The sequence below is a fragment of the Amblyomma americanum genome, chromosome 2, assembly GCF_052857255.1.
Source record: "Amblyomma americanum isolate KBUSLIRL-KWMA chromosome 2, ASM5285725v1, whole genome shotgun sequence".
In the NCBI taxonomy this organism is placed as follows: domain Eukaryota; kingdom Metazoa; phylum Arthropoda; class Arachnida; order Ixodida; family Ixodidae; genus Amblyomma; species Amblyomma americanum.
The window spans coordinates 5,247,622-5,260,739 of NC_135498.1; the positions used below are offsets into that span (position 1 = coordinate 5,247,622).

The following is a 13,118-nucleotide window of genomic DNA, read 5'->3' on the forward strand; positions in this document are numbered from 1 at the left end:
CTATTAAGTCTCGGCATTCAGTGTGAAGCCCAACTGCAACATGAACAGTCGTGCCCTGTTAATAAGACTCCCGTTAATATGGATGACCCGAATTATGGATAATTTTTCTGGTGACCAAACTTCTTCAATATATTTATGCCTTGTTGATATAGAAACTCACTGTCCAGACAATGGACAGGGTGAGGTTTTGCAGAGCCCATTGGAGTGCGTGTATTTTTTGTCCCATTAATATGGACAGCGACTAGAAAAAAATAAAGTAGTCTGAACGCAAGTTAAAGAGAGGCGCGAAGCTCATGAAACTACACGACATCCGATCCAGCCAGAGACTTGAACGAGGCCTGTGTGGTTGAAAAGAACCAAAGGGGGCGTGTCGTCTTTTATCACACAAAGCAGAAAGGAATGTACAGCAACTGAAGGTCAGTTAAGTGAGAAAGACCCCGAAAAGAGGGAACCGGGAGACTTCTGCTTGGAGTGGGAGCATTGCAATGAGGCACCGAACTATGGAAAAGCTGTTGCATGCGGTTGTAATAAATTTTAGGGAACGCGAGCTGGGAAAATGGTAAAGGAGGAAACAGAAAGAATAGACAGAAAAAGAAAAGCACGCAAAATGGCGGGAAGAACTGAAGTTGTCTTTCTACATCCCACGAGCACCGTACCATGTGTATTCAGTTAATGCTCTTTGCTCAGTTGCAAATTGAAACACACACTCGCAAACTACGGCAACAACAGTAAGGAGATGCAATCGGAACCGCGCGGGCTACCCTGGACGTGCTTCCATCTTCAGTGCCTGTCCATGGGGCATCTGGTTTTCGTCGCTGCTGCGGTGCCAAACTGCCACGTTTTGCACCCCTCTCCATACCCTAGGGGTTTGCGCATCGTCCCCTTTTGAGGTAAAAACGTAACCTTGATAAGGCCCCAGCTTTTTTCAGTCGGTCAACACGTCATTCTAAACTGTACTTCAGCTTGCGGTGCTTGTTTCATGGGAAACCGCATGAATTGCGTAGGGGAGGGGCTGCTTAATGGCCCTCTGCACACTTAATGCCCTAAAGTATTCTTTTACAGAAAAAGTGTATGGCAAAAAAAAAAGAAAGGACGAAGAATCTGGGCACCTCTAGAATGTAGCGTTAGTCTGGCTTCAAGCATGGTGGAGGTCAAACGCCAAAGAACGGAGCTTAACACAGGCTCAAAACGGGAAATCTGTGAATAAAAGCGGCAGAAGCCATCTCAGTCAATCCAAGCAGTAAGGGACTGGGCTCAAGTTAAACTTTGTCTCAGCCTCTCTACGTCGACTTGCATCGATACTACAGGACGCTTGATAAATGCGTCAACGTCGGCATCGCAGCATCAACCACAGTCCGGCAGCACCCAGTACAGCTCAAATGATTGGAGTCTGCCTTGATGATGTGGTTCGGGAACGTGTATGAATGGTGATGTTGTGAGTGGCGAAATGTTTTAAGAGAAGGCTCGCTGCCTCGGCAACATTATTGGTACATTTATGCTTATTTGTTTTGCTGTTTTTAGCTCTGTTGGTTTACGAAATGTTTATTTAAGATGAAAACGTGTATGTTTACTGAGACAAATTACCTTCCGCCGTGTCTAGGGGTGCCTGACTTCAATTACTCTCAAGGATGGCTTACAAGGTTTAAGAACATGGATTCGGCAACACTGTCCAAAAGGGGTGCGTAGAGATGTCACAATAGGGCAAGGGATCCTGTAAAAATCCCGCCTATTGCATGGTGCATTGTAACCCGCGCACGTCTTTAGTGGGCGTAGCAGCAGGTTTGACAACGATCGGTAGGCCCCTGCTGCTAGGTCAGAAAATAGCCTGGCCGCGTAGTTCCGGTTTCTGAGCTTCGCCACTGCCAAGGGTGACTGCAACTGCCGGCCTGCGAACTTGCCGGAGCTCCGCGCGGCTTTCGGACGCCAACTGGCGCATCACAGGTGATTTCTTTTTTCCTTTTTAAAAACCGTCTCGCCGTTCCGATGCCAGTGTGTTCCCCGGCCCCTTGCTTGCATTTGTGTTGTTCTTCCAGCACTCCAAAACGGTCGGCTTGTCAAGGGCTTACAGGTGTTAGCGCGATGGAGCCACCTCATAAGGCCTTACTGCATCTGCGCATCCTCGGCAGGTTATCTTTCTTTAGGGGAGGGGGGTATAAATCGAGGCCTTGAGATGAACCGGGCATTTCTTCCGGTCCCTTGAACTCCGAATGAATGAGGTTTTACTTGTCATCATGTTATTTTTTGTTGCCAGTCTTGTCATTTTATGGATTTTGTTTTGCATGACCTCATTACAGTTCAGATAGTGTTATGCTGTCTAATCAAGTAGCATATATTTCTGTGCACATCATGTCTTTTTATATGGTACTGAGACAGTCTATTTTTGTTTATTTTAGTGCCAAAGACCATACACTATTTTGAAAAAAATAAGGGCAACAGCATTTGCTTGTTCATAATTTTCTGAAATATTTTTTTGTACTGAACAGATACGCGATTCGATATTCGAAGCCATTTTTTCTTCATATCCGTATTCGATTCGTATTCAAAAATTTCAATATTTGCACACCCCTACTTTTAAATGGAATTATCAACCTGAAATTGACAGCCACGTTGACAAGTCCACTCAATCTGGGCTGTTCAGCATCAAAACTGGCATAAAGTTTGGGCAAGCCTATGTGAGCCAGAGCCTGGGTGCTTCCATGTAGCTAAAGCGAATCTGGGTCAACCCACTGAGCCGTGGCATGGAGAACAGGCAACGAATGTGTGTTGGTTCCAGTTGGGTGGAAACTTCTGTGAGCCTACTTTGCTGTATAGCAATGAATAGCACTTTGCATGCCTTGAACAGCTCCTTGGTTAGTCTCCTTCGTCTAGTATTGTACAGGCTGTGCGTGTCCACTGGAAGTATGTGCATTCCAAATTTAAGACGGGTGTGGGTATTCAAAATTTTTCAGTGTGAAAATACTGCTTCACGAGGTCTAACCGGCTCGCCAAGTTTGTGTGAAGCTTGACTTGAGAGTGACCTTGGCCAAACCATAAATAAAAAAATAAATATTGCCGTGATCGGGATTCGAACCCGCAGTGGCGCCAACAGATCAGGTTCGCTGGCCACTGCACAAGAGCACTATGCTATCGGCACAGCCGATTACACCCACCTCGTGCTACACTGCAACACACTCTCGCACTCTGCATTGCACATTGTAGTCTTCGTCAACTAACACTAAAATCGAACTAATATCGCCGCCAGACATGCTGACAACCCAGCAAAGCAAAACCTTGAGTCAACCAGGCTAAACAAATGCTTTTGCATGTCTGCTCGGTTTAACCGTGTTAAAATTATCACTTTAAAAAAAATTTTTGAACCAATCTGAACGAAACCTCGCAGTCTTGATCACCCTTTTCGCGGGGATTTCAAATCTCTGCTTAGTTTTTTGACAGCTGCACAGTTCAACAAATGTTAAAACAACAACTGGAAATAGCGCAAGTATACTGTCCATGTCTTTTTTTCTAGTGTTAGCGATGTGCTTAGCAAATTCTGGAACAGCAGCAACTAGCCTGGATGCAGTGACTCACCCCGAGGGAAGCAGCACCTGATCACCCTGGCTGCTGCCAATGGCGTGCACAGAGATGACCTCTAGCTGGTCACTGTGCAAGGATGCCAGGTACATGGAACCCACCGAAGACAGGCCCAGGAACCGGGGGTTGCTGACCAGCACTATGCGGTGCAAGCCACTACGGGATGGCAGTGGACCACAAATCAGCCAAAAGGAGACACAGCACAGACATTAACAACAACTGGCAAAACATACCGCAAAGCTTCTGTAGCATTACCTAAAAAAAAAAGCATACATGCTTCTCTCTTCTTAATTGTAGCTTTTTTTCAGTTATTAGGTAATACTGAGGCATCCTATTCAAAGCTAAAGCACAATCCACCGCATGCGCCAAAGACAGTGTGTTAATTCGGCCATATGGCACTTGAGTTTCAACCTCAACCATCTCTAAACAATGAACGCACTGTATGTATGCTGTGGGGAAGTGGCCACCATCACATCAAGCACCATTTTCAACACTAAGCTGAACAGCATTATATGGCAATGCAATACAAAACGACACAAACTTCGTTTTATGTAGCCTCAAGTTATTTCCGGCTTTAAGCCGCGAGTACAGTAAATGCTGTTTTTTGAAGCAGAGCTTCTTCAGCTGGTGGTGTACATAGGTAATTGGCCAAAGCACCACCAGTAGCTAATGCAAAAGCTGTAGCTATGCCATAACTGCAGCTGATCTACTGGATGTTCCTGCAGAGGATGCAATTGTAATGAGCTAAGATTGCAAAAAACTGCACAGCCATAAGGCTAAGCGCCCAGCAAAGTCAACTGATGTCCACTGTGTTACTTGGGAGATGGCCCTCCTGTTTGTGAGCAGCGTTATGCAGGTTTCCCCTCTGCGAAGTTCCATTGCTTAGCACAAAGCATACAGGGCTCGGCACATACGGCGTCGAGCCTCTGCTATGCAGCAAAGACAAAAGCTTTCCTTGCAGGTTCCTCAGAAAAACCGTAACGCACCTCTCTTTGGAGCCCCTGGCCTTTATTTCCAAGATTTCCACCGAGTTTAGGTGCTGAATAAACAGGTGTGGCGACTTGTATGCTGTAACAAAAGTAAGCAACAAAATGTGCATTTTATTACAGCAAAATTCACATAAGGGTTAGCAGGAAAACAAGCTATGCAGTTAGCAGCTACGTAGTTCACTACATTTCAATGTTTTATGGACTCAAATAAGAGCCACTAGAGGTCACTTAGAAGCAGCCATGTTGAGGAAGAATTGTTTTTCGCTCAAGAAAGCCTTGAAATTTGAAAGGTTTTTTGAAAGAGTGAGCATATGCTATGAAGATGAAGCTGTGAGTGTGTGCCTTTCTAAACATATCGCCTCTCTTGATGAGTTTTGACTCCAAGGACTTACCAAAAGCAAGAGGCAGCCTCGACCATTTCAGGTCTTCACGTGTTCGCCGGCCTTCGGAATCCACAAACACTCCCAATTCTGCAAAGTAAAAAATCCAGGATTTACTAGTGCCTGAAACAAAAATTAGGGACACTTAAGCTCCACCTTAAGGGTATGACTTGACAGCGATCCACCCAGTGGTTGGTGCATGATAGGCCTAGTTGCTTATGTGCCATAAAACACAAAACAACACCCCTGTTGAAGAATCCCTTCAGTGGACTCTCCACACACACACTCACGGATACTGAAAGAAGATGCTGTGCAGTTTATACTGCTTGCGCGCCATCTGTTGGAGCAGCAGCGTAAACCAGATCGCTGAGGTTTTCCGGTGGAAGTTTCTGCTTCCCATGATGTACCACGAGTGTCCATGATGCATGGAAGTTTCCACAGACACACACAATGTCTGACACTCATTAGCATACTGCCAACCACTTGACACACCCGACCGGAAGCGATGTCAGCCAAACTGGAAGTGAAGCCGGAAGTAACGTCACCAGACTAGAAGTGATGTCAGCTAAACCGGAAGTGACATTGCTTTGTTTAGAATGTGCACCTGACTACCCAAATTGTAGCACAAGTATGGAACCGGTTGCATTGAATGTGTGTGAGATGCAGCACAGAATTGATAGTGGCCTGCGGTCCTCTGGGGTGCTTCCACACTGAGAAATCTAAAGAAGGCAAACAGTTTATACTGTGAAGGCCACCTCCAAACACTGAAGCCACAAAGATCCCGTGTTCCACCCAGATGCAGGTTCTGCACTGAGAAATTAAACAAAGACAATGCGCATTTTATACTGCTCGCACGCCATCTGTTGGGGCAGCGGCATACATCAAATTGTGGGGCTTTCCGCTGATCGCTGCATGCCGGCGCCACTGTGCCACATGCCAACGTGCACTTTCATCATCATCAGCAGCCTGACTACGCCCACTGCAGGGTGTAGTCAGGATGATGATGATTATGTTCCTCTCTTTTAATTACACACATATTCATTAGCATACAGCGGTAAGATAAGATACAAATTTACCCGAAAGACCGCACGACATATACGTAAATAAATTACTGTTTGTACCCAAGTCGTTCAAGTGTGCGTGCATGGCCTGGTTAGTGACTCATAACCCCGAGGACGCAGATTTGAATATCAACAGAAATTCCTAAAAATTTTCTTTCAGGTGAAATCATTTACTTTACAAAGTTACCACATCTTAGGCATGCGATGACCTTTCATTCAGTTTCATTCGATGCGATGACCTTTCATTCAGTTTCATTCCAAGGATCCACGTGTGACGTCAAGATTGAGGTGAGTTTTGCTGCACAACAATGCTGATGGGACGCCACCACTTATCCTGCTGAATGGGAGCTTTAACGCTATCACATTAATACAAGGGTCCCGGTAATTTAACCGTATTCTGAGCAAGTTCTCCAAGCAATCACCATGCTTGTAGTATGATCAGCTTTTTTAAAAATTTATTTATTGTGTGCCCACACATTCGTTGCACTCGGTAAGGCTTGTGCTCAGTGATGCCAACTAGTTTCCACAGAACACGCACAGGCAGTGTAAGGCCGCTGCTCATTTATAACCTTGTTAGTTTTTTTTTATTACATTGGAATGAAGAGGGTGAACTCTACCGGACTGTGCAGAGCTCGCTTGAAACTTTCTTCTCCGCTGGGGCCACGTGGGCAGGCACAATCCCCCCCTCGAGTAGACATACTGAAGTAAATTGTTGACTTGGTCAGCGCCACTAAGGCGGCGGGCCCATCACTGCTCGGTGAAAGCAGGCATGCCGTCAGAACCAAGAAGGGAACAAACAGATCTTAAATTTACTGGCAGGTTTACCTTATTCCTATCCTATTAACATGATCATAGACAAATTTGGAGCAAGCATGACTCTAGCACGGCACTGTTTAGTAGTTTGCCCAGAAACTTGGCCCCTCAGCAATTGATGTCACTGCTATAATTTCAGTAAAATTGTTTCATGTACATTCCTTTCAGGTTCAGGCATCTGATGCAAGTCTGTGCTTGACGACACGCTGCCCTTTTAATGCAGTTCAGTGCCCCTCTATAGCATGATCTTGATGGCCCTGGGGACTGACATGTTTGAGTTGCCCATTAAAATCTGCCCTTCGAGACAATAAAACCACCCCCTAAGCAGCCCATGATGACAATTTCAGGAGTGTGCAGCCTTATGTCATGCTCGGTGTCACACCAGGCAAAGCTAAATGTTGCGTCTGGGGATGCGAGAAAATCTGAAAAATTTGGTAATCCCTAAAGGCTCAGGCAGATAATGACTCCTTATATGGCTATCCATGCAAGGACTGACAAACAAAACCTCCCAGCAGTGTTGGCTCACCATGAAAGCAGAGGAGGTATTCAGGATTGTAATCTGGCGGTGCAACCTGTAGAACTGAGACTGGAAAGCTGCGCAACTGTCTCGCACCGTACATCAGGAAAGACAGTGAATGGTCTGTGGGATCCAGGAACTCTGCACACATAAATGCCCATTTTTGTTATGCACAGGAAAAGGCAGAGCAAACAAGGTATGCCCTGTAAAAATAATAATGGGAAGGGTGTTCCAGAAAAGAATAATCTGCAAGAATAATAAAGAGAAATCTCCAGTATATGAGCCAAGCCAGCTAAATCTGCGATGTGACCACATGCATAACAGGTGTGATGTTAACAAGACGTGCTCTTTTAACAGAGTGCAAAAACTATGGTCCTCAATGTGGGCTTTGCCACCTGGCTTGTTTGAAACATGTACTGCTTTTTAGGCAACACACACACCTCAGAGTGTTCTATATATATTGCTATGTGCAATCATTAAACCTTACCACTGAGGGGCACCTTTTAAAGTGGGAGGCAAGTTCACTTTGGTTCTGTGAACATTTCTTTCTGAGCATTCTTTTTCCTACCATGTTTTTAAATATGTTCTGAATCAATTTATTTTCAGTCAAGCAGTGCCCAGTGATTTTCACAGAATTTCTGTCGGAGCTAAGCATGTATTGGTGGGCGAGTTGGTTCGACATTATTGCTAGAAGGCATCAAAAAATTGACGGCAGATGGAGAAGGAGGCATGAGACACACATGCAGGTCCTGTCAGAGCTACACTCTTACGGCGTTTCTCTTGTCTATGACACAGAAACAACCTCAGCAAGATTTCATGGCTAGGTGCTCTGACCACACATTATGGCTGAAGCAGAGATCCCTCCTGAGGAACAAGAGGCTGTGTTTCAAACCAAGCGCTTAGAAGCTAAGTTTTTATTATTATTATCTTAATAAAACCACTACTATTACTAGAAGCTACTACTAGAAGCTACGTTATGGTATGTGTAGAGTTTAACATCCCCAAGCAACACATGGGCTATAATGGACACCATAGTGGAAGGCTCCAGATAACTTTTGGCCCCTTGGTAATCTCTATTGTGCACTGACATCGCACAGCACACAGCCGTTTTGTATTTTGCCTCCACTAAAACATGGCCCCCGAGACCAGGATCGAACCTGTGACCTTGGGATCAGCAACCAAATGCCAAACTACTGAGCTTCCGCAGCATACAGAAGCCATATTTTGTTCACCAGCACATGCAGATGCTGTATCAAGACACAGTGACCAACACACACAAGCAAACCAACAAAAAACAGAACATGGAAACACAGCTTACCCTCGATTGTGTAGTCCTTGGCATCAATCTCGTAGAAGATGTCACAGCCAATCAGAATGGTGTATTGTGTGAACAAAATGCAGCTGCAAGGCTCACTGGTCTTTGCAACCTGCAAAGCAAAAAGCCATGCACTGCTGTTTCAATGCGAAGTTGAAAGATACCACTGGTATATTTGCAGGTCTATTTCAGTGCCACGTGGCCAGTTTTAAATATATAATTATCACTTTCAAGTATCAGTGAAGTCTGGGAGCATGGTATCAGTGAGTTTCTACTGTATTAAAGTGGAATGTATTACAGTCAAACCCGATTATATCCAAAATGGTTACATCGAATTATCCTTTATATCGAATAATTTCTGAGCATCGTAAAGCTACAACATGAATTTATATTAAAATGTATGGCGATATCCTACAAAAATTAGTAGTCACATTCGATAGATCCAACTTCAGGCAGCGCCAGGCGACTCAAAAAGCTTGCTTTTCCTCGACACATCTACGGGGGTTAGCTCCCATGCAGGTCCAATCGAATTTCGGGCAACTCTGGTCGACTCAAGAAGCTGGCTTTCCCTCAGCACATCTCTGGAGGTTAGCTTTCCCGCATGAACCTGCAGCTACTATTGGTGCAGTGGTGCTAGGTAGTGTGCGCAGGTCAATGATGATGTGGGCTTTCCATGGCGTAGGTGACGGGCGCTTACCCAACCAACAAATATGCGTTTTGCATCAGTTGTGCCTGCGCTGTCATGCAGTTTGCCCGTATGGTGCGTCATGCTGCCATCAGCAATTTGGCATGGTTTTCATTGCCTCTGTGTGTGCGCGATGGCAGCCGCCAAATGACAGAAATTCCCGTTTTCCATGAGACTAAAAAAACTCACAGGCGGTTAAGATTATATAATGCAAGATTCAGCGATAGCTTTTTAGGCATTTAATTTTGGGGATATTTTGAGCTAGAAAAGCTACAATGATCTCATATTGCACTAGTGACCCAGGTTGACCGTGACATAAGGCAAGTATGTTAATGACAGTCATTAACGCACCCTCCGGTTACACCGATGGCGCTGCCACTGGACAACTATGATGCACAAGTGAGGGACAGGTGCCTAACAGCTGTCGCTGTAAAATTAACAAGCGAGTTGAACAAGCTGTTGTTTGGGCTAACGCAAAGAAGAGACCTGGTGGAAAAAGCAGGTCTCTGTGATGCTTGCAGAACGCGCTTTGTTTCTGGAGACCTGCAGGTCCAATCAAAGAGTGTGGACGACCTGCAAACATTCTGCCAAGTGGCTGAAGTCTTGGAATGAAGACGTTAGGCCAAGATCACAACGTCTGCCTCATCGTTGACAATGGCTGTGCCCACATCTGCAGTGCTAGTTTAAGCAACATTGCACTTCGCTTCCTGCCGCCGAATGCTACCTTTGGACCAAGGGATAATCCGCGCGGCGAAGGTTGGTTGTAGGAAATGTCTGACTGGACGGCTCCTGCACAACCTGACGACTGGAAGGGCCCTAAAAATCAACCTCTTGACCCCAGCTATGCTGAGAAGGTCATGGAATGATGTCAGAAGCGTAACTATGTGCCCCGTGCATTGCGGAGGTTGCACTGCCTGTCGTCGGCGTCACGAAACGCAGACGGGGCTTCACGCAGCCTCCCCCCCCCCGTTCCTACACAGCTTAAGGTCGTGGCGCATGAAAATCACAATTATTCGGATCATTTAATGCGACAGCACCAAAGTGGACGTTCAGAGGAAAAGCCGTGTGTGTTGTCACGCTAATTCAGGATTGGCCAGCAGAGGTCATGATGTCATGCCATAATCAACCAATGAGAGGGAGATGCCGCTCACCAGATGCCAAGGTGGATGACGGGTGAGGGGTTGGCGCGGTGCCAGCTGGGCGTCAGACGTGGAAAATTTCCACTGCTCAGCTGCTAGCGTGTCGAGACATGTGACAGGATGCGTGAGGTGGTTGGGGGGGTGGGGAGAGGGGCGGTGAAGGAGCAGTTCTCAGTCATGTCAGCAGTCCGTTTGTGTAAAAAGAAAGAGACTGCTTGTGTAGCCTAATAGTGTGTTGCAAAGGAGGGCTGACTTCTAATGCTAACATGTTTGACTTCCTAAGAGCTGGTAAGGAGTTTGCAAATTTTTGCTTGACGTAATGCTTGGACCATGTAAAAAAAACAACTGTTGTGCAGGGGAATATTCGAACGGCTATAAAAGCTCCCCAGGAATGCTTTTCACAACTTTTCTAGCCACTCTTAAAAGGGAGTGATGACAATAGTGGATTGTCGCCGTTCGGAGAATAACATGAGTGCTTCTCGCACTTCGTTGCTTTCGTAATCTTTACTCAACGCTTTTACGGTGCTGCTGTGGAATATTAATGGCCACATTATGTGTGCCCCGTCAACTTCACCAGTGCATTTTGACTGTGACTTTAACAGTTGTATGCGAAAGAAAGCTGCTCGCTTCTTTCCTTGGCACAACTGATAAGTACGCGTTTTGTGTACAGTGCTAATCTGTCAAAATGAATGCACCACGGATCGCATTATGTTTCACACGTGGCTTTGGTTTGTTTGTGAGTTCTTTGGTCACCGGTTTGTTTAGACGACATGCAAGCTGTAAAGCATTGCTACTGTGTGCATGCTACACGTTCCTAGATTTTGCACAACTGACTCTAGTTTTCACCTAGTAACGGAATATGATTCACCGCGTGTATTTGCAGAATGGGCATGCGGCAGTGTTAGTTTTTGGGCAAAAATTGCGGTTTCTAGTTGGCATAAAGTTGGAGCATTCGGCCACGTGTAACAGTGCTCTGATAGTTTATGACATGGCAAATGTGTCACAATTGTGGTTTTCACTTAGGGTCACCTAACTTAACCTGCCAATAGTTTGTATATAATTAGCAAGCAGTTGTTTGGAAGGTCTTGAACAGTTTTTAAAATATATTCACCTGGGTTCATTTTGCAACTAACACCTCTTGCAACTTATTTGCTCATGCAAGTTCGCTTTGCTTACATGCGAATTTACTAAAGCTATAATAACTTCAAGCATTAGCTCTAACTATGGACCTCCTTCACCCCGCGACGTCACGAAAATGCGGTGGCGCTGATGTTAGCAGCGACTTTCGCATGGTAGGCAAAACAGGTTCCGCTTGCCCGTGCCTACCGCAGCTGCCGCAGTTACCGGCGGCTGCTTCAAGCCTGTGCACTGCAGAAGCAGCATATATTGACCAGCTGCGTCACTGCTGGATCTGCGTAGTAGCATAAAAAATATTAAATTAGCCTCGATAGGTTTCTCGCGCATAAATGCCGCATTCGGAAACTGGCTAACAGGCATTGGGCCACGGTAGTAAAGCGCGAAGTCTGGGAGTCGATAGGCACTGCCACTCAATGCACTTAATGCATGCAAGTTACTGCGTTCATTCACCTGAACTTCAGGATAGTAGGCTGATAATTGCTCAAGGAAAAAAAAAGACATGTAGCTGCACACGTACTTATCACCTTGAGCCGGAGTGTACGGGGAGCCGACAGGTTCACTCGCCCCCAAGGAATGCGTTTTTTTGTTAATAGCACACCATGTTTAAATGGCACGTTTTGCGACATTTAATAGTTACTTGAAACTGTTTCTTGATATGACGACGTAATTATTTCATTCGAGTAGAAAGAAGTCTGGTAAGTTGTGTCAATCTTGCGCGGTCGCGTTGGTGTGCTTAGAATAGCGTACCTTAAGTGTGCTAAACGCCATATGCTTTTTCATTGCATCATGCATGTGTCATTAGGTAATACATGATCGCGAAGCTTGTTTGGAAAGAAGCAGCCGCAGGCGTGCTACTAACAGACACGTGGCGAGATTGAGGGGACGCGGCATGAAAAGTGTTTTCGTTATTCATGCATGCGATATGTAACTAAACTTGGTGCAAATATGAAATTCCTACGCTAGTTTCAGTCATTCCTTTTATTTATAGCTATACCTGGCACAGTTCTGGGTAATTATAATTAACACCGTCGTCAAGTCCCCCCAAGCTAGGTCTCAAGTAATTGAGTAGATAGTGCGCAGTTTTTTTTTTATGCCAGCGTGTGCATAAAGCCCTGTTCTGTATGATGACGCGATTAGTTGTTTTTCTATGTGATCAGTACTTATGCATGGATAGTTACATGAAAACGTTTCTTACAAAAAATAACTAACACAACACTGCACGTGTAGGGAAAAAATCGAGAGATTTATTACGCTCCTCAACGTCTCAGGAATAGTTTGCGACAAATGGAATCATTTGATTTTCATGCGAATTACGAAGGTGAGTGATCCAGTCGCAGAAAATGTGAGAGGTCAGAAAACGAACCTTAAAGTTTATTCCCTCGTTTATGGCATCTTCGCTTTCGCTTTGGTCAAAGAAATGCGGCACTGAAATCAAAGAAATTACCTCACAATTTTTTACGACCACACTTCTAAAAAGCGTAATTTATAAATTTGTACTCAATATTTTGCTAT

The 13,118-nt window shown here is 45.2% G+C and overlaps 1 protein-coding gene across 10 annotated transcripts in view; it reads right to left on the reverse strand.

Annotated features, from left to right (window-relative positions):
• The window catches only part of LOC144120462 (citron Rho-interacting kinase-like), a 140,301-nt gene that overhangs the window by 1,655 nt on the left and 125,528 nt on the right, over positions 1–13,118 (reverse strand). For all 10 annotated transcript variants that reach the window (XM_077652883.1, XM_077652881.1, XM_077652880.1 and 7 more), the window contains 5 exons: positions 8,649–8,757; positions 7,340–7,471; positions 4,952–5,029; positions 4,557–4,638; positions 3,568–3,726 (listed from right to left, as the gene is read on the reverse strand). In XM_077652883.1, coding sequence (XP_077509009.1) covers positions 3,568–3,726; positions 4,557–4,638; positions 4,952–5,029; positions 7,340–7,471; positions 8,649–8,757 — 560 coding nt within the window. The remainder of the gene's footprint in view (positions 1–3,567; positions 3,727–4,556; positions 4,639–4,951; positions 5,030–7,339; positions 7,472–8,648; positions 8,758–13,118) is intronic.